The sequence below is a fragment of the Saccopteryx bilineata genome, chromosome 8, assembly GCF_036850765.1.
Source record: "Saccopteryx bilineata isolate mSacBil1 chromosome 8, mSacBil1_pri_phased_curated, whole genome shotgun sequence".
Taxonomy (NCBI): Eukaryota; Metazoa; Chordata; class Mammalia; order Chiroptera; family Emballonuridae; genus Saccopteryx; species Saccopteryx bilineata.
In genome coordinates this window covers 49,255,579-49,277,234 of record NC_089497.1, presented here as the reverse complement: position 1 = coordinate 49,277,234, position 21,656 = coordinate 49,255,579, and the positions used below count along the sequence as shown (strand labels likewise).

Sequence of the window (21,656 nt, the reverse complement as noted above, 5' to 3'; positions counted from 1 at the left end):
TCAAGCAGTCAGTCTGACAGCCTTCCTTCATTTCATCTTGCCTCTAGCCCTTTCGGTTCAAACTGGCAGTGTTCCTACTGTTATAATCTCATAAGCTCTTTATCTTTTTAAAAAAATTTTTTTTATACAGTGACAGAGATAGAGTCAGAGAGAGGGATAGATAGGGACAGACAGACAAGAACAGAGAGATGAGAAGCAACAATCATCAGTTTTTCATTTTTGACACCTTAGTTGTTCATTGATTGCCTTCTCATATGCGCCTTGCCCACGGGCCTTCAGCAGACTGAGTAACCCCTTGCTCGAGCCAGCAACCTTGGGTCCAAGCTGGTGAGCTTTTGCTCAAGCCAGATGATCCCGCACTCAAACTGGCGACCTCAGGGTCTCGAACCTGGGTCCTCCCCATCCCAGTCCGACGCTCCATCCACTGCACCACTGCCTGGTCAGGTTCATAAGCTCTTTATCAAATAGCTCTTCAGCCGCTTCTGTAGTGTTCTTTCCAGGATACATGTTCTCATTTTTTGAAATATGGACAGGCTAAGATTCTTCCAAATCTTCAAATTCTTGTTCCTTTTTGCTTAGCAATTCTTTCTTTAATTCATCTCTCTGCTTTCACATTTTACTAGAAACAGTGAGAAGAAACCAACTCTTTTAACACTTTGCTTAGAAATCTTCTCAACTAAAACATCCAATTTCATCACTTACAAATTCTACTTGCCATAAAACATAACAAAGTTCAGCCGAGGTCTTTATAACATGGGCTGCCTTTCCTCTAGTTTCCAATAACATTCCACACCGCCGTCTGAGAGTTCACCAGAATCCCTTCGCATCCACATGTCTAGCAGGCATCTCAAAACTCTTGCTGCCTCTCCCCATTCTCTAGTTGCAAAGCTGCTTCCACACGGTTAAGTACTTGTTAGGGCAGCAATCCACTCCTGGGACCAAAACCTGTCACAGTAACAAAATACCATAGACTGGGTGAATTAAACAGCAGAAATGTATTTTCTCACAGTTCTGGAGACTAGAAATCCAATGCAGTGAGCACAGCCATTTAAAAATCAATGTCTAATAATTCCAATATTTCAGATCCCTTTAGTTTTGTTTTTACTACCTCTATAATTTCTGCTTGTTTAAGTTTTTATATGCCTCCTCATAAACATTGATTGTGTTCTGGAAATTGTACATGGAAAATTGTTTGTGAAAATAAACCGAGATCTAGGATGACTTCAAATCTCTCCAAAGAGAACTTAAGTTTGTTCCTGACAAGCACCACCAGGCAACAGGAATCAAAGATCTCTTTAATTCAATTTCTGGGGCTGAGATATTTTGGGGAACATTCAGATGATTAGAAGCTAAACTGTAGTCTATGGGAAGGGTGGTTTACTTCTAATTAACCCTTCCTACCAGGGCATAGCCTCTGGAGCCCCACCCAAATGGAAGAGGTTTACCAGGGCCTCAATGTTGACTTCAGGTTTTGTCTCCCTAGTTTTATAAAGCATTATTCAGACTTTCAACCACATTTTTTTTTTCTGAAGCTGGAAACGGGGAGAGACAGTCAGACTCCCGCATGTGCCTGACCGGGATCCATCCGGCACGCCCACCAGGGGCGACGCTCTGCCCACCAGGGGGCGACGCTCTGCCCCTCCAGGGCGTTGCTCTGCTGCGACCAGAGCCACTCTAGCGCCTGGGGCAGAGGCCAAGGAGCCATCCCCAGCGCCCGGGCCATCCTTGCTCCAATGGAGCCCTGGCTGCGGAAGGGGAAGAGAGAGACAGAGAGGAAGGAGGGGGGGGTGGAGAAGCAAATGGGCACTTCTCCTATGTGCCCTGGCCGGGAATCAAACCCAGGTCCCCCGCACGCCAGGCCGACGCTCTACTGCTGAGCCAACCAGCCAGGGCCATCAACCACATTTTTTTTTAATTTGCATAGTTCTTCAGGAAAAAAAAAAACGGCTCCAAATACCAGATCCAATATTCTGAATTTGCCTTCTTCTAAATTATTACCCAGAATTCCTCATTTTATTAGCTCTTCATTATCTTCAAGCTGATTAAAAATTTTTTAAATCAATGGTCCATGCCCCTTTCTCTAAGCATCATTTAAAATCTCACAGCTGTCCTTCCTATCTTCCCTCTAAGAGAAGAAAGAGGAAATATATATAATGGGGGCCATTAGGCATCATGTTCCAACCATTCAATAAAGTGTTAAAAAGATACTTTATTAATTTACTGGTTGCTCTTCCTTGTTGAGTATCTGTAGTTAGCTTGGTAAGTAGATTTTTTTAAACTATATTTTATAACTATAATATCCTTTACACAGGTTTTAATAAAATGTATTTTACTTTCAGTAAGTATAAAGGAGAAAATCATTTTAACACTCCTCCAGCTTAATTTCCTCCAGCTTAATTTTCACTCCTCCAGCTTAATTTCTATGACGGTCGATGTCATAGAACAGGTGTGTTATACTAAGAAGTAAATGCAGATGTATTCATTTCAAACTATGTAAATGATTTATACTTATTAGCTTTTCTGCTGTAATTTATAGCCATAGCTTGATTTTTTTTTAATTTATTGAGTTTTAGAGGAAGAGGAAGAGAGACAAAGAGAGAGAGAGAAAAAATCATTGATTTGTCATTCCACTTATTTATGCATTCATTAGTTGATCCTTGTATACTGTTCACAAAAATTAGGGGATATTTCAAAATGTATATGAAGCAATAAAAAAAGAAGCATTTGATTTTTTTTATTAAATAAGAACATCAGAAAAGCAAACAAGTCAAAGAAAGTTGTTTGATTATGCAAATGAGATGCAAAACCAACTTTTATTTCATTGGTGAAAATGCACTATACAAAAGGCTGAAAGTACTGGGTTATCTGCATGTTCCCTGATCCCCTAATTTTCGTGAGCAGAATATGTGCCCCAACCAGGGATCAAACTCACAACGATGGCATGCTGGGACAATGCTCTCTAACCAACTGAGCTACTCAGCCAGAGCCCCAACAGCTTTGTATTTAGGAGTCCTTTATCAGTTTTCTCTCTGCTCTCTTTCTCGACTCTCCCCTCATCTCAACTCTCTTCCCATGATCCTCTTTTATTAAGACTTAAGGTCCCAACAGATTGCCCTGAGAGGGTCTCTTGATCACATGCGCATGGGCAAACCTCAAGTGAAAAGAAATTAATTGTATAAGATTACACAGCTGCTAGCAGAGCTGGCTGACGCCCAAACCTTCTGGATGCTGGGCTCCAAGTCTCCCTAAGCCTCGGTGCCTTACGTAACCAGACAGCATAGCCTCCGGCAAAATTAGTGGGTGACGTACCTCTACCATGGGAGGGTTAAGGGAGAAGGTACAGGCAAAGGGTTAACCCCTTCCCCTTCTTATGAGAACTTTACTTTCAGTAAAATTCTATCTCTGTTCTCCTAGTAATCTGACAGGTGATATATGTCAACTATGTTGCTAACTCTACTTAAGGTGACCCCTTATTGGTAACTAGCATCTGACTGGGAGCAATTATAAACAAACTATTAATACCAAATAGGAAGCCATAGCTTTGAGCTTTCCTAAGTATGCTGACCTTCGCACCTGGGCCAATCCACCGGCAGGGACCCTGGAAACTCTGCCTATGGAATTATTACAAGAGATTCTGGTCCAGGGGCATGTAAAGCGGGGCAACCTCTGCACTCACCCAGCGTGAATCTCTCTTCCTCGCACCTGAACTCTGTAAGCTGGGGGCTAAAAGAAATAGCTCTGTGTTCTGTGTGGGTATAGCAAGAGCTCCCATAGGAAGGGAACTGCCTGAGGCTGCTCTGCTGGAAGCTGTGGGTCCTGTCTTGTATCTTTTTCGGTAGACTGATACTCAAATCCTATCAAATGTGGTCTGGGTTAGTCTTGTGAACATGAACGTTTAGCTGAGCCTAAGACCAACCCCCGGTGGACACTGCAGAGGCATCTGGGCCAGGATCAGGCAGGTTGTGCATCATGCTATGCTTACAACTAGCACAGTGCCATGGGGGTGTGTAAGGCTGGTGGCCGTGGCCATGCAGTTTTACTTTGGATTTGGGTAGATGGTAAAAGAACTGTGGGGTTGGATGATGGTGGGCCATTCCATTTATTAGGGTCTTGCAACGACAAGCAAGCAGGCAGGGAAAACTGTTTCTTACTCTTTCTCAGGGCTGACGAGCAAAACAGGCTGGGGGGGGGACCCTTCTCCAGCAAACAATAGCAACAGATGGCCCCTCCCAATGGCAGCAGGCAATCTGCAAACTATAGTCTGCCACCCTGAGGGCAAGCACCCGCAGCCTTACATAGACTATACACACATGGTGCTGCCCCGTGCTCATGCACCAATCAGACAAACTGCAGGCGAGCAAGGCTAACACACTAGTTTGCACAACATTCTACCCCTTTAGGATTGTTTGTTTCACAGTCTACACGACAGGTGTCCTCCACAATGGTCCCTGTGCGAGGAGTGAGGTGCATTACATAAACAGACCACAGCAACAGCACAAGTTATACAGTTACAATAATTACAAAGGTACCTTTCACAATGTCTCCCTGAGCACTCTGCCCAAAGTGCTAACTGGAGGCCCACCTCTGGCCCCCTATACCAGGGGTCCCCAAACTACGGCCCCTGAGGCCATTTATCCGGCCCCCGCCACACTTCCGGAAGGGGCACCTCTTTCATTGGTGGTCAATGAGAGGAGCATAGTTCCCATTGAAATACTGGTCAGTTTGCTGATTTAAATTTACTTGTTCTTTATTTTAAATATTGTATTCGTTCCCGTTTTGTTTTTTTACTTTAAAATAAGATATGTGCAGAGTGCATAGGGATTTGTTCATAGTTTTTTTATAGTCCGGCCCTCCAACGGTCTGAGGGACAGTGAACTGGCCCCCTGTGTAAAAAGTTTGGGGACCGCTGCCCTATATCATGGTAGGTGGGAGGGCCTGTATAGTCCAGGGCTGTGTCCATGGAAACCATAGTGTCCTTGGTTCGTCTCTGCAACTGGATGATGAGAGCAGCTTCCTGGTGCAGGAGGGCCTCCATTGAAGCTGCCCCCAACATCAGGGTCTCTCATACTGTCCAAAGCAGCATGTCCATCCAACAAAGGAGCCGGTGCCCCCCTCTGGTTGCAGTCCAAGAGTCCATTACACTGCTCAACAATCAGTCTGCAATAGACAGCCCAGCTGTCTGTGCAACTCACCAAGGCAAAGGTCCATTACAGGCAACTAAGCTCTTTATTATTGGACCTCAGTGCCTTTCTGTAAGCATTCTGTCCGTTGCCACAAGCCCCATCCAAACCCCTCAGCAAGCTTACAGGGCCTGGCAGGGACAAATATATTCAAGGCCTTGATAGTTCTTTTATCTGTTGCTGCTGCCACTGCAAAAGAAGCACCTATTATTTTGTAATGCCAACACTTGCTGCACATTAGAAGGTGATGAATGGATTGTCAATTTCACATGGGGCCTCAAGCCTCCCTGCCCATCCCTGTTGGTGGGACTCTCGGCCTTCCCCTTATTCAAACTGAAACAACACAATGGGTCTTGGGAAGGATCCTCCCCTCCCTCAGCTGTCTCCAACAAGTAATCCTGCAACTGTGCAACCCGAATGCCAGCCATTTTCTTGGCAGCTGCTGGGGCTGCCCGCTTCCCCTGCTTTTTCAGCGGCTGGAACCTCTGCTCTGGCTCAAGCTGCTGCCAAAGCTCCAGAAGAACTTGACCAGACTTGCCATCCAGTTGTTCCTTACCTGCCCCGGCCACAATCAGATTTACCCACATCTGTGTTCGGGGGCCTTTACAGGCCTGTATCTCTTGTTAGTTGGAGGGGGGCCACAAAGGCAGCAGCCACACAGCCTTACAGTCCCATGCTCCCCCCAAATCTGCTACCATCTGCATAACTGCATTGACGGGCTGCCCCACATCGGGGCCCAAGATAGCCACTAGTGACCCAAAAAGGACAGATGGTGCACTACAGAGAATGAGGTCCCTCATCCCTGCTGTAAACACTTCCTCATCTGGCCCACGGGACCTTGGCTTGGAAGCAGCATTCTTCATGTCTAGTTTCCGAAGGACCTTCACTAGCTCACTACAGCAATGCCACCTACTCACTGCTCTTGGCAAGTCACTGGCATTCTGCCAGGCTGTACGAATGGCAGCCATCACCCATTCTAATAGGGTATGGTTTCCTGGGTTGTCATGGCAAAGATGCTGCCTCTGGGGGGAGTGCATGGTAATGGCAGCCAATTTCTTCATCTCTGTTCTGGAGAGCATGATGCCATCCACCCCAACTGCAGCAACCAGAGTACCAAGGGCTCGGTGGGTTTCTGCCTAAATTGTGCCCCCAACTCCATCAGCTCTGCCTGGGTGTATGGCCAGACCACAGACTGCTCCATTACCTGTGGAAGGGGTTGGGGCTGCCCCTGAGGGACTCTTTGCTGTTGGGTTTTTACCTTCTGGACAACCACTGGCCAGGCTCTGAGTCTGCGATGGCAGCTTCAGCCTGAGCCTCCTTCTCCTCAGAAGAGTGAGAAACGTCTGCTTCCACCGGCTCAGAGCCACTCTGCTGGCACAGATGCTGCTCCTTCTTTGGTGGCCATTTCAGCTCCTGCGGCTACCGGCTCTTGGACTGAGGCTGAGACTTGAGCTCTTGAAACTGCAGTTGTTTCTCCCACAGCTGTCATGGCTAGCGTTCTGCTGCCAGGGCAAACTGCAACTAGTGAACCCCTAATTTCTTTTCCAGGGACCATTCCAGTTCCAGGTGCCCTTGGTGCTCAGCCTGCATCTCACACTGCCGTTCTCAAACCCGGAAGGCCTCCTTCTCCAGCGCTCACTCCAGTTCAAGCCATTGCTGGTTCTCAGACGATAGCCTGACCTGCGGTTCTCGGATCTGCAGCTCTTCCTCCAGTGACCGTTGCAGCTCATGCCATTGCTGCCGTTCAGTCTGCAATTCATCCTGGAGCTCTTGACCTTGGGTAGCCTCTCACAGGGTTGTAAAGAGCACCCAGCCATGGTCCCCAAAAGGAGAGCGATGGGGTACCATACACTGGACAGCAACAACCACTCCTCTACCCCATCCTTCCAGGGTGTTGGCGGCTCCATACCGATCTGATCTGAATCCTGCTGACTATGCCAGATGTAAGGCTGGTGGCTGTAGCCATGCAGGTTCACACTGATTTGGGCAGATGGTAAAGGAATGGTGGAGCTTGATGATGGTGGGTCATTCCATTTATTAGAGTCTTGCAACAGCAGACGAGCAAGCAGGTAGGAAAAACCGCTTCTCCCTCTCTCAAAACTCACAAGCAAAAAAGACCCGGGGGAATAAAATCCCTTCTCCGGTGAACAAGAGAAACAAACGGCCCCTCCCAATGGCGGCAGGCAATCCTCAATCTACAATAAGCTGCCCTGAGGGCAAGCACCTGCAGCCTTACATAGACTGTACACAGGAGGTGCTGCCCAGTGCTCCTGCACCAATCAGGCAAAGTGCAAGCGAGCAAGCCTAACACACTTGTTTGCCCCACAGGGTGCTTCTGTGAAAACAAGCTGTTGTTTTTTGGGTTTTGAACACTGACACATTTCACAGCTTTTTTTTGCAATGGAGTACAATCATGCACTAAAAGAACTGCTATAATATCAACTATATTCTATAATAATTTCAATAGTAGATTCTGTGTCCTAGATAAAAAGTGCCAATGTAAACGAGAGTGCTTCAGTTTCATAAACAATGGACAATATTTTCACATGATGATTGTTAGAATAAAGCTCAAAGCTACATATTTTCCTCCTCTCTCTACTCGCATCCAGATTAAGCATCAAACTCACCTTAGCTGTCTTTCTTACTTTGAGTTTCTTCCTCAAGTGGCTTGCCGGTGTCTGAGACGCCATCTTGCTCCTGCTCAGCAAAGTTCTCTCTGAGCAAACTCTCGGTGTGCCCGTGGATGAGCTGGTGGGCGGCGAGAATGTGCTTCCGCTGCGCATTCCTCACTGTGCCAAAGTGACAGAAGATCTTTACTCTGAAAGCCTGAACTAAGTCGTCCCCAAAGGTTGTCAAGACAGTAGTGACAGAAATGGTCATTTTGCACTCTAATGCAAATTTTGCAATGCAAAGATCATAAACGACTTACAACTGAACGACAGGACCTTATACTTCCCTTGGAGCCTTAGTTCCTAACGTGAAGGGTACTCATGGCTTTAGGAGGTGGTCTGTGCTCCATACTCTAGGAATGTTTACTACCAAAACTGAGTACATCAAGCACCCCATCCCCCTTAGAAAGGAGTAATCATGATGATGATGATGTTAGCATTTATCCGTACTTTGTGCAAGGCACTGTTTTAATTAAGCAGCTGGCATAATCATTTAGACCACCTCACAACCCTAAAGGATAGTTTTCTTTTCTTTATTACTATGGCTTTATATTTTATTTTATTATTTTAAACTTTATTTAGAAAAGCAAATTTAATGGGGTGACACTGACCAATAAGAGTACATAGGTTTTGGGTAAACATTTCTATAGCATTTGAACTGTTGGCTATGTTTTATGTTGTATACCCATCCCCATTTTCAGATGAGGAAAGTGAGACACAGAGAGATTAGATGATTTGCCTGAAGTCACACAGCTAGCGAAAGGCAGTAAGAGTACTATGGGTTCTATGCTATTCAGGTATCAGCTAGTTTACACAGGGTTACTCACACATCACCTCACTGCACTTCACAGTAGTGTGGTTGAAAGTTTGGGGACTTTGGACCCATACAGACCATGGTTCAAATCTGTAAGTCGTATAATGTCTCTAAGCACTAATTTTCTTAACTGAAAAATGAGAACACACCTATAGTTTTTGTAAGAAATTGAGATAAGGCACTTTTTAAATGCTTAGCACAAGGGGTAGTCAACCATTTTATACCTACCGCTCACTTTTGTATCTCTGTTAGTAGTAAAATTTTCTAACCGCCCACCAGTTCCACAGTAATGGTGATTTATAAAGTAGGGAAGTAACTTTACTTTATAAAATTTATAAAGCAGAGTTACAGCAAGTTAAAGCATATAATAATAATTACTTACCAAGTACTTTATGTTGGATTTTCGCTAAGTTTGGCAGAAAGATTTTTTATAAAACAACTTACTATAGTTAAATCTATCTTTTTATTTATACTTTGGTTGCTCCGATACCACCCACCATGAAAGCTGGAACGCCCACTAGTGGGCGGTAGGGACCAGGTTGACTACCACTGGCTTAGCACATTGTCTAGAACTTAAGATGAATTTAAAATTTGGTAGTTACTGTTATTTTATATCAATATAGCAGGTCTTTCCCATCCCTCGGCTTAAAAAAAAAAGTCTCAAAATAGTCTGTGTGTAATATTACATTAAATTGGCATATAGAGTACATTTAATACATATGGTTCACTTAGTTGAAAAGAGAAACAAAGGTCCTAGTGTGTGCTCCCTGTCCACAGGGCTTTCTTGCTCTGGAATGCATGCAGAGGGAAGAGGCTAAGGGCTTGCCCACAAACAAGACCCACGGGATTCCTTCAGCTCCAGTCCCCTCTCCAGCTCCCTGCCCTCAGAGCCAGGAGAAGCTGGCTGTGGGGGTCACAAACGAGTAACTATCAAACACACTGCTTTCCCCTCTCTGTTGATTCCCGCAGGTAGAACTGATCTGATTCAGGCTGACCTCACTTGGGACCTAGGAGAAGTAGAAAGGAGTGGCCTATTTTTCTTAAGGATCTAGGTAACACAAGATCCCTTTTGTAATGTGAGGGGACTCAGAAATATTCATTATATTGTCTGAAAATTAAATTTTGTTGGTATAGGCACTGTCATGCACTGTTGTTCGGAGTATGAATGAGAACAATGTTTTCTAGGGGGCACTTTGGTAGTATCTATCAAAATGTAAAATTCACACACCTTATTTCCAGCATCGTACTGCTAGGAATTTACTTTCAACAGCACGATGTGTGTTAAATCTATTGACTGCAGCACGGCTAATTACAGGAAAACACACTGGGAACACACTGAATGCTTATCGCTAGAAGGTACAGGCTTTAAAATTACAGAGCAGTCATGCACTAGTGTGAAAGTAAGAGATTTCTTTGTTCTTGTCACATGCAGCAGAACTCTGTCATTCCTTTATCCCGGATTAAATGATCTAAAATACTACACTTCTCTTAAACCTGCCCAGAATTCCCCAGCATAACTCTGAAACCTACTGAGATTTATTTCACTTAAATATTGATCTTCTGGTTGTATCCTTCCCTCTGGGATCAGGTCTGTCACCAATAGTCTGAAATCTCAAAAAAACAAACAAACCCATATTAAAAAGACACTTTTCCCCCCTTTTCTGTTGTCTGAAGGCATCAATTTTCAGAAGCATGCCGCTTTGACAAAGGGTGTAGGAGGGTCCTGATACTCGGATGCAGTCCCAGCAGAAACCCGTGGTGTTGGTGATGCAGCTGGAGCAGCGGAGGCGGCTCGGCCCGTCAGGCACCCCAGCTTTTCGGGGCCCCCTCTGCACACGCCCTGCCTCCAGAAGGCTGCTGTCGTTTGAAACTCCTGCATATTCTCAACATTTCCTTTATATTTTTTAAAGAATCAAATCACAAAATACACCTCTTATGGGAACTTGGGGACTTCCTCTTAAAGGTTTGGATTTTTTTTTTTCTTTTCTGAAGCTGGAAACGGGGAGAGACAGTCAGACAGACTCCCACATGCGCCCGACCGGGATCCACCCGGCACACCCACCAGGGGCGAGGCTCTGCCCACCAGGGGGCGAGGCTCTGCCCCTCCGGGGCGTCGCTCTGCCGCGACCAGAGCCACTCTAGTGCCTGGGGCAGAGGCCAAGGAGCCATCCCCAGCGCCCGGGCCATCTTTGCTCCAATGGAGCCTTGGCTGCGGGAGGGGAAGAGAGAGACAGAGAGGAAGGACGGGGGAGGGGGGGTGGAGAAGCAAATGGGCGCTTCTCCTGTGTGCCCTGGCCGGAAATCGAACCCGGGTCCCCCGCACGCCAGGCCGACGCTCTACCGCTGAGCCAACCGGCCAGGGCAAGGTTTGGATTTTGATGCTCTGTCAGGCGTATTAGAACAGCACCCCATCGGCACTAGATGAGATTATGTTCTAGAATCAGACGGCCTAAGAGAATCGGACTCTGCAATAAGAAAGGCCAGTGTTTCTCCATCACAAATCTGCCCGTACATCTCTGCTCAGTTTTAAATCTCCAGTGTATTGAAAACAGTTCATTAAAAAAAGGGCATAAGTTGAAGCATTTACATGGGCTTACCTTTTTCTTTGACGAAGTTCTTTTCAGCCTCTGGGATCAAGAAACTATAAACCAACTCGGCCACAATCTCCTCTGACTGAAGCTGAGTTCGACTAAAAAAATAAACAAATTAAACCATTTCCTCTGTGGCTTTACTTGAACTGCCAGTTTATACTTAAATCCTTCGGACCTATGTGGGGAACTTCCCTGCTCAAATCCCATTATCATCTTTTCCCCCTGACTAAGTGATCTGAAATATCACATTCCTGGTGACCTTAGTTAACTCCACGGGGAATTCAGATTTGCCCCGTCCTTCATCTAGCCTGCCTGCCAGGAAGGGAATGTTAGAGATACCGCTTATACACTGGGTGAAGTCCATGTGATACTGCATGGACTAATTCACACTGCTTTCATGCTGTGAGGTATTCTAAAAGTAAGTACTATAAAGGTGATCCAGACTGCCAAGGATAACTGAAAATTCTATTCTCAATGTTAACTTCTAAAGCATTCTGCTAGTAAAACAATGGGCACCGAAGCATGAGTTACATATCTGTGCCTCCTTAGTGGTGAATTCTGAAGCTCCTGAAAAAATACACATAAATAAGAGAAAGGAGGCTAGCTAGTCTGCCATCAATTCTCTTGGTACATACCGGCTTTCCATTTCAAAAGCAATGTCATTGATCTCCTTAGCCATCTTCTCAATTTCTTCCCTGGCTTGTTCCTCTGCCGTACTCTCTTCGGCGTTCAGTATTATGTCTTCTAGATAGGAAGTTACAGTACTCTGGTGAACTTTAACCACCTGCAGAAACCCAAAGGGCCCTCAGTTACTGAGAATAGGAATACTAATAATGTAAACAAGCCAAGAAAAACGCACAAACATTGGTCAAAATTTTTTTTTAGCACATTCCTTTTCTGTACTTTTTCTGTGCTATGTAAACAGTCTGTTTCTAACCCACCTGCCTGCCCATTCCGGGCAGCCCCACCCAGCTAACCCATTTCAGAATTCTGAATTTTCCTTAGGGGTGGACATTACAACACTGCAGAAAGGTCATGGGCTTCAGAGTTTATAACCCTCCCTGGCTTTGTTCTTACTAACAGTATATCTGCATCAAACTACCTAACTGTGGTAGACACTAAGGTATTTCCCAATGTCCTTTCTCTCCTTCCTCTTAGAAATTGAACCCCTGGATGTTGGCTGAGCCAACAGATCCCTAGAACAGACTACACTTCTTAGCACCTCTAGTTCTAGCCAAAGGAATACCGGCATAAGTGATCTGGGCACCTTTCAGAAAGCATTCTTAAAAAGTAAGACCTAGCTTTATTTTTTTACTTCTTCATTTCTCATTTCATGGAGACACTGTGCTGTAACACCAGAAGTCATTTTAAACTGCCATGAGGGCCATGCCTTAAAGACAGAAAAGCAGAAAGCTAGAGAGATCCTAGATCTTTGATGAATTTTCTGAAATATCCTATCAGTCCTGTACTGCTTATCTTTTAGCTTTCTTGAAATTGTGACATAGAATACACATTTAGAAAAGTACAGAATGCATAAATGTACAGTGTAATGAACTAGAGTAAAGCCAGCACTCCTGTGGCCACTGCCAGTATACTAGCAGACCACTGTGTGTTCTTCCTAAACACAGCCCCTGTGTTCTCATGATTTTACCACAAACACTTCCTTTTCTTTATATAAATAATTTTGCTCCCTAAGCATGCAATCATAGTGATAGTTTAGTTTTTCCCATTTTACAGGTAGATACACAGAAAGTATCAAGTGCAGCATACTTAGTTTTGTGTACATTCTATCTCAATAAGATTTTGACTTTCTCGGGGGAAGGGTACCTTTTTACTTCATGCCTGAATAATTCTGTGTATCTGAGATAACGCTTGTGACTCAGTGACAACTCAGCACCTGTTTCTTGACTGGCATTGCAGCAGGACTCTTGAGTACGTAATGTAACATTTACTCTGTATCTACATAGCTGTAAAACACCAAATCCATAACCTCGAATATCTATGCCTTCCTCCTGGGAAAGACCAAATGGCCAGTTTAATTCAGTGTCAATCAAGCAACCAAGCAATCAAAATGCATTTGCTCGATGTTTATTATGCACAGGGATCTATGCTGGTGCTATGGAAGGCCCCAGGGGATGTACAGTATGCCTGATCTAGGGAGACCAGTCTTATTTGAGAATCAAGTTGTACCTACATATATGAAACAATCAGACAGCTCAGTCTTATAATACAGTAGTTCAGAGTTAAGGAAGTTTAATATGCTCCACCTGTAGCAATATTTGTACTTGTATGTTTCTGTATGTCTTTATAAATGTGTAAGTTTCTGGACACATTGTGCTTGCATGTGTATGAGTTAATTAGAAACATATAGGTAGCTACATGTGTGTTTATGTGTGCTCCTCCATGTCTTTGTTAATACTGTGTGCACTGGGTTTATTTGTGAATATTCTTTGTGAAAGTGTGTATGTGTTTAAATATGAGTTTATGACTTTCTATTATCTCTCAATATTTATTTTTTCAGAAAATAGACTTAATGTACGCATTCCATGTTTTGCCATATTTATGCACAAGTATATTTTATCTTTAAGAGGTTTATATAAAGGGAGATTGAGATTTAAATGATAAATGGTATTTGAATGTGGGGTCAATAGGTGGATATATTCTTTGCATAAATGATCCTTAAATCGGGAGGAAGGGCCATCCTAACCCTTTCTTGCCCTTCCTAGACATGGCTGACATTTCCAGGGTCAGGTCTTCCCCATTTGGAATATCCCTTCCTAGAAGCCTTTTCTGGCTTCTTCCTTTTTGTGTGTTTGAGCACAGTGTTCCTCTGTCCCTTTCTTCTTTATTCTCACTCCTAGCTGGTTCTTCCTGTCCCGGCTGGTTTTTCCTTAGTGATATTAGTTGGGGAATGGTATGTTTGGTTTGCTGATAATTTCTAAATCTCAGTAACTCTTTCTGAAGTTAAATGTGTTAGGATGGTAGGAAGCTATTGTAGAATAGGAATTATTAAAGGCCGTTACACATTGTAAATAATACAGTTAAAAAGCTGAACTTGACAATATGTAACCCCAAACTTCTTAAACTGTTTAGAGGGAGTGCAATCTATTTAAGTTTTAATCAATTTTTTAAATTAAAAACACACACATGCAACAAATGCTATTCATGGATCAATTCTAATTCCATGGCAGTCAGGTATATCCTTAACATCTCAGATCAAATAAGAAGACCCCAAATTAACGTGGCTTTTTTTTTTTAAACTAAGAAGCTAAAGTGTCCACGTATACAATTCAGACGTCCATCTTGGACAGGAATTTTTTAAAGTTCCAGGCTGACTCTTTCTTTCCCACAGGGCCCACATCTGGTCCACAGGGAACTCTCACACTGTCCTACGCTGGACATATTTTGGGTGTGTTGACCACCCACGCAGCCTTTTCTGTGCCCACCTCCCAAGCAGCCAGCTGGCCCGGCTTCCTCCTCTCCACTCTTGGAGGTCAGACATCTCAACTCAGGAAAAAAAGTAACCCCCCAACTTCTGGGTGAGTTTTGAGTTTATTAGTGACAGTCCAAGCTCCCTTTAAGGAAATCTTCCTCACAGATCCCCTCCAGTTTCAACACTTGACCTTTTATATTCTTAATGAGGGTAAATGTACTTTGAGATAGACTGGATCCTCGAATTTCCTCTGAATTTGCATTTTGTTCATTTTGGAATTTCACATCCATCGTGTTTTGGTCAGAATTCTAATTTAGCAGCCTGGTACTCTAACTCCCAATTATATCTGTGGCCAGAACCTCTCTTCTAAATTCCATCTTGGCTACCGTCTGCTGAAATGACACCTCCACTAAGATGTTTTAAACTTAATAGAAATCACATTCCTGATTCTACCGCTGCCCTTAAAACTATTCCACTCTCAGCTTTCCCATCTCAGAGAACTGTGCCATCACCTTCCGTTGCATAAGCGGGAAGCTGGACGTCATACCTGACTTCTCCCGTTTCCTGCTCTGGCCTAAACGCCAGCACCTTCCTCCCTGGTCTCCTGGTTCCCCCTCTGTCCTGCTGCCCACCTGTTCTCCACACAGCAAGCAGAACAACCTGTTTAAAATGCGTCACTGGGCCCCGTTTGTTTCATTCATGAAACTTACTATATTTTAAAATTCTACTTGCATGTTATATAACATTTACGCTCCAAAAGAGAAGGGACAACACCTCCCCTTTCACCCCAACCCCCTTCAAAGTATCCACAGTGCCTTTGCACAGTGCCTGGCATACAGTAGGAACTCAATACGTATTTGCTGAATACAACTAAAACCACAAAACAAATGCCATTTCATGTCATGAGTTCCTTTGGTTTGACTCAGCTCCTTACAAATGGCTCACAGAGGTCCCAACGCCCTCACTTGCCTGCTTGAATATCTCCTCTTCCTCCCGCAGGCGCCTCAGTTCCACCTGGCGCCGGCCGCTCTCCTCGGCCTCGCGCATGCGCCGCTGCCGCTCGGCCAGCATGGCGAAGGCGTGGATTCTCCTCTCCTCCTGGAGTCGCACCAGCTCTTTGGACAGGAAGTCGAACATGTCTGCCAGCGCCTTTCCTTCCAGTCCAGCCAAATGGTTTTCAACTAGTGACACCTTAAAAATAATATAACTTTAAGGATACACATTCCACTAAGAATCGTGATTCATAACGATGCTGGGTCAGCCAGAACTTTTTTCTTTGGCAGGGAAAGACGGAGGGGGTGGGGGGAGACGAAGCATCAACTTGGTGTTCCGCTTAGCCACGCTCCCTACCCGGAGCTCTTGACAGTCATTTTATTTTCAGAATGCGCTTAGTTTTTATTAGGAATGTTATTTCTAGACTGGCCCCATTCTAAGTGTTCTTACTAGGAACACTTATCGTACAAACTTAGACCTGAGAAAGTAGATTGCTCAGTCACTTAAGTCCTCAAAATATAAAGAGGATTTCGCAAAGAATTATGTTAGTGTCCACACAGAATTTTTTTTATTCCAGCTTTATCCAGAATGGGAAGTGCTATATGTCTTCCTAGGTGTGAAGGGAAATGTCAGGGGTTTTATTAAAAGATAACAATGGATTTTAATAAAATAGAATTTCCTAGAAATTCACTCATAATACCTTTTAATTTTTCATGGCTTTGTCCTATAACACAAATTTGGGGGATTTTAAGATCTTGAACAACATAAAAGTAAAAAAACATGGCACTTTTTATTCTTTTACGTAACTTCCTAACATAACATAAATAATTTTCACATAACAAAGATAGTTGTCTGTAATGACTATCTTTAAACTATTGAATAGAACAGGAAAAATGCATGTCTATATGACCTTTACGGTAAAATAAAGGACTGGAGTTCTTGCCCAGAAATAAGCCACAGTATCTATTCTGGATTGTTCTCCCCTGGCTTTGACACATAGAGAATAAAGGCATTTAAAAGATTGCATCCTTTGCCACTCCCACCTGTTCTCTCTCCCATTCTCACCTATTAGGGAAAAGAGCTCTCCTCTTAATCCCATGTTTCCTTAATATTGACAGTTCTGCCTGTGTTCAGTTCCCCTCTGGTTTGGACCTGAAGGGCAGAAATCTGCACTGGTCTCAAAGGTGGCATGGCTACTGGGTGAGACTTTCACCCAAGTGCAGTTGTTAGTACCAACACACTCATCCTCATCTTTACTCATCGCCAGCCCACACCTACCTTCCAACCACAAAGTCCAACTTTACTTACATATTAGGGGGAGGCGGAATAAAAGTCTCACTACTCCTAACATTTATAGACAGTGGCCATTCAGCCCAGAGATGACAGACAGATTTTCTCTTCATCTCCAGGGATCATAGCTTCTTAACTTGGAGGGTGGAGGGGAACAGATGCAGCCTTTAAAATCCTGAGATGGCTGCCCATTCATGTCTAGCCTTCTCCCTCAGCAAGAAAAGTGGGTCACTCAGGTAGTACAATTTAATTTAAAGATTAAGTAAAAATATACTTAGCAAGGTGATTCTGTTGCAGTCATATCGTGAAATGCACTGCAAAATTGGGAGCTGTGCATTTTCTAGATTGTTTTTCAAAGAAACCATAAGAGAAGGAGAAAAGAAGATCAGCACTGCTGTGGGGGTCCGTGAGGTGCCCACTCCATCTGGCCCCTGCATGTCACTGGTGTGTGTGGTGTAGCTGACGGTAAGCAGGGTGAGTCCTTGCCTTAGTGAGAGCTCTTCCTGTTAACTCCTCCCTTAGCTCTTAGCTGACATGCTCTCAGTCTCGTATGTATGTGTCCACTAAATGGGTTCGATGAGTTGAAAAGCCTGGATTGGTAGATGTATCTGCTAAAGTCTATATCAGAAACCTCGAAGGACCAAAGAGGGCCTTTTCCCATCCAGGTCCTGGGGCCTGACGCTTCCAGGGCATTTGTTTTGTATCTGAACAGAGAGTGCAGCTCTGTCTCCATCATTTCCAGGTCTCCTGGACTCCAGATTCAAAGACTCCAGTGTCCACATTCTCCTCTTCTTTCTCTGGTCCCTCTGTGGGTCTCATAGACTGTGGCTTTCTTCCTCCCTTCCCCACATGAACTCCCCCAAACTCAGTGGCCATCCAGTCCTGCTATCATGTAAAAGCAACAGAGTTGTGTGCATTCCAAGCTGCTTACCATTTGTTCCCAGTACCTCTCAGCACACTTCCGCGTGTTACTGAAGGAGGGTTGTATTAATTAACCTTACTGTAAGTGAACTTTCTTATCACACCAAACACAGTACAAATTAATTCTTTTTGACATTGATTAACAGATAAGGGGTAGAGATAGAAAAGTATATCTACACTGGACAACAACATTAAAAACTATATATCAATATATAGAGACAAACACCAGAGAGAAGAGGAAAACATTTACAGTTGTTGGGTTAGAGCTGTTATTACTATTCCCAGGTGCTGTTAGGTGGACAGAGTGCAGAGGTCATGATGAAGGTCAAAGAATATCATGAGATATTAACATATTTAACATTCTGTTTAACCAGCATGAGCTATGTGCAGCACCAAAACTCACAAAAAAATTGTTGATATTTAAAAATAAGTCTCATTTCTCCTTTTCTTATTTTTATTATTATTCATTTTGCTAAGCTCCCACTAACTGAAATATAGTACAGTAACCAAATATTTAAGAAAAACTGAAAGGGAAAAACCTTTTAAAATGTAGGTTTCTTTTTTCTTTCAGTCTTTTTCTTTTCTTCCAATAAAGACTATAAGGCCACACTTAATTCCGTGAGGGCACACCTCATTCCAGTTACGGTCTGTAGCAGCATTGTTTAAAAGCACTGACTGAGACAGAGTGACGGGATTGTGGGGGATGCTCGTTTTTCATCACTTCACTTTCTATTATTCAAATGTTGCTCATGCGATAATAAAAATCAGGGGAGAAAATGGAACAAGACGGAACAAGAAAGAAAAGGAAAGGACCTTGTCCTCATGCAGTTTCCTCTGCCGCTTCAAGGCCAGGGTCACCTGCCTCTCGGCCTTCTTCACCAGCCTGTCATCCGCTTGCAGAGCGTGGGTGGTGCGCAACTCCTGGATCAACTCTAGTCGCTTTTCTTTCCCTTCAAACATCTGTGTCAGATCAGATCAGATCAAATCAAATCAAAGAGAGACTTGCACATCGGTGTCCTCCGTGCCAGGCACGAGGACTTCAGGCAGTGACTTATGGAGAGGGGGCTCTGCTCTGCCTTTTGGGACCCGGGAGCAGGCGCCTTCCAGAGCGGGAGCAGCCCTTGTCTCCACTCCATCAGCTGCTCAGGCAGAGGAGCCCGGTGATCAGTTAGTTGTCTACCCAATCTCTTCAAATGCCTTTCAAAGGCAAGGTGACAACTACAGGGTCACATTAAGAGACTTGAGCTTCCCCTCATTTCCTGTGCTCCTCTTTCCTTGGGAAATCTGAGGGTGGTATATTTCATGGCCACACCTTCTTTTCCAATAGACCTGCCCTGATGCGCTGTCTGAACCGTGGCATTGCTTCTGGGGAAATAGCAAAGACGGTACAGAATAATGCGGAACACAAAATGCTCACCCAGCTTCCCCGGACTACTCTTCATAACTGAGTCTCTTAAGAGTTAAAACTGGGGAGAAAAAAAACAGTTTTAGCTGGGGCTTTCTGTCAGCCCACTTTTTAAATTGAGTGTTTGCTCTGGCAGCACAAATAATCTGACTGAGGCTTCTCAGTCAGGAAGGCCAGAGTCGAACTTGCTGGCAGTTAACATTCTCTCAGACTCACATTACTTGCCTACAGGGTAATCGATAGAAAAAAAAAAAAAAAAAAGAGATGATATGTGTAGAGCAAAGAATGTATAATGTGGGCATTAGTAAGGGTTCCAACCTGTACTTATTTAGCTATTTCACTTATTATTCAGGTTTTGCCAGCTCTGTGCAAGCTCAACTAATTATATTATGACTTTGTGGAAAGTTAGGGAATCCACTTGGTTGTTGATGTTTTAATGGTCAAAATTCAGGCAAAAAAAATTGCTGAACTCAGCAATTTCAAGGAAGACATTAGTTTTCACTGTCTTGGTTACAACTATAGCAAATAACAGACAGGTCATTTCTCCCCTTGGCACGGTGTCAGCCATCTGGAAAATGGATGGCAGCAGAAGGGAATGGGTAGGTAATTCAAGAATGCAGTTCCTGAGGACAGCAAGGTGAATTCACCCCAGAGAACCAAGTACATATACATTCTATAAACCTATTTTCAAAGGAGATGCACAGAGCCAGTGGCTGGACCCTACGCACCATGTTCTGAATGACTCTACCCCGGAGTAACTTCTGAAGGAAGATAACAGCCATTTCTTTATCTTCTTCTTCCTAAAAGAACAAAGGGAGAACCAAGAAGCTTGAGAACAGCAGCCAGCATCAAATGTGTCTTTGAAGAATTACATCAAGCAAAAGAGACTGTCCTAGATGCCAGAAGGATTTAAAAAGAAATTTTTAAAAATTCTGAACATATAGTATTTTAAATGTTACATACTGTTATTATTAAAATCCATTACTACTTTTTCATCATAGTATTATGAACAAATTTATCCTCCACTGAATTTGTTATAATTTAAGCCATTTTCATATTTCTATACTCCTTCCCAGCAAAATCATTCTTGAAGCAGGAAGTATCATTGATAACATCTCATTTACAGTAGTTTTTTTCATGTTTGATCATGAGCTGACAAAGAATACAGCTAGCGTATTTCAGAGTCTAGACCAGTGGTAGTCAACCTGGTCCCTACCGCCTACTAGTGGGCATTCCAGCTTTCATGGTGGGCGGTAGCAGAGCAACCAAAGTACAAATAAAAAGATAGATTTAACTATAGTAAGTTGTTTTATAAAGATTTCTTCTACCAAACTTAGCAAAAATCCAACATAAAGTACTTGGTAAGTAATTATTATTATATGCTTTAACTTGCTGTAACTCTGCTTTATAAATTTTATAAAGTAAAGTTACTTCCCTACTTTATAAATGACCATTACTGTGGAACCAGTGGGCGGTTAGAAAATTTTACTACTAACAGAGATACAAAAGTGAGTGGTCGGTATAAAAAGGTTGACTACCCTGGTCTAGAAGGAGGTGCTTCACAGAATTTGGCAAAAATGGTAAAATCAGAATATAGTGGACAAGAATAGCTATTTCTCTTGTCCACTAAAATCGCCATAAATAACTATGTGTCAAAAGCAGAAAGAACAGTGTGCAAAGCTAATTAGAGCACCTCTGAATGAAAAGAAAGTGACAGTAAAATCAGTGGTATTAACACATGGGATAGACAATGTGTTAACTAACTAACCGCAGGCAGTGGTCGGCACAGACTAAAAAGGGGGTGCTGTCCAGAAACACATAGTAGCCAGTGAGTAGGAGCTTCCAGTCCCTCCACAGAGCTGAGCCGTCAGAGGTGCTATTGAGGTCTCCTGTCAACTCCCCTCCCTCTGGCAGAGCACAACCTCTTGAATACAATTTGGCTTCTTGTGAGAATTGCTTTCTATGGGGAGATAATGAGCTGACCTACCACCAAGGAATATCCTGATCCACCGGGCAGTCATATTTCTCTCCATAAATTAATAAATGTACATCTTGGCATCTCTAGCAGCTTACTGTGGGTTGTTTAGTCTGGGTCAGTACTTTAAACCTTAACCAGCTCTGGTACCTGGCTCAAACTGAGTTGGGGATCTATGAAGGTGAGACGTGGCCCTGGTCAGGGGAAGCTCTTTGACCCAGTCCTATCTCAGAAGCCAGCCGGTCTTGATAACTTGCTGATATTTCGTTCCTCTCTGACCCCAGCTGTCATCAACCCAGTGGCAGATTTAACGGAGGGCGCACCAGGCTCGTGCCCTGGGCCCTGACTTCTGAAGGGCCCCGCAAAACCCCACCTTCACAGCTTT

At 43.7% G+C, this 21,656-nt stretch overlaps 1 protein-coding gene across 2 annotated transcripts in view; it reads right to left on the bottom strand.

The window, feature by feature from the left end:
* CFAP91 (cilia and flagella associated protein 91) overlaps positions 1–21,656 on the bottom strand; it is a 74,796-nt gene that overhangs the window by 8,961 nt on the left and 44,179 nt on the right. For both annotated transcript variants that reach the window (XM_066241588.1, XM_066241589.1), the window contains exons 12-17: positions 20,025–20,096; positions 18,705–18,851; positions 15,657–15,878; positions 11,890–12,038; positions 11,261–11,352; positions 7,808–7,969 (exon numbers count right to left, since the gene is read on the bottom strand). In XM_066241588.1, the coding sequence (XP_066097685.1) occupies positions 7,809–7,969; positions 11,261–11,352; positions 11,890–12,038; positions 15,657–15,878; positions 18,705–18,851; positions 20,025–20,096 (843 nt within the window). In that variant the 3' untranslated portion in view covers position 7,808. The remainder of the gene's footprint in view (positions 1–7,807; positions 7,970–11,260; positions 11,353–11,889; positions 12,039–15,656; positions 15,879–18,704; positions 18,852–20,024; positions 20,097–21,656) is intronic.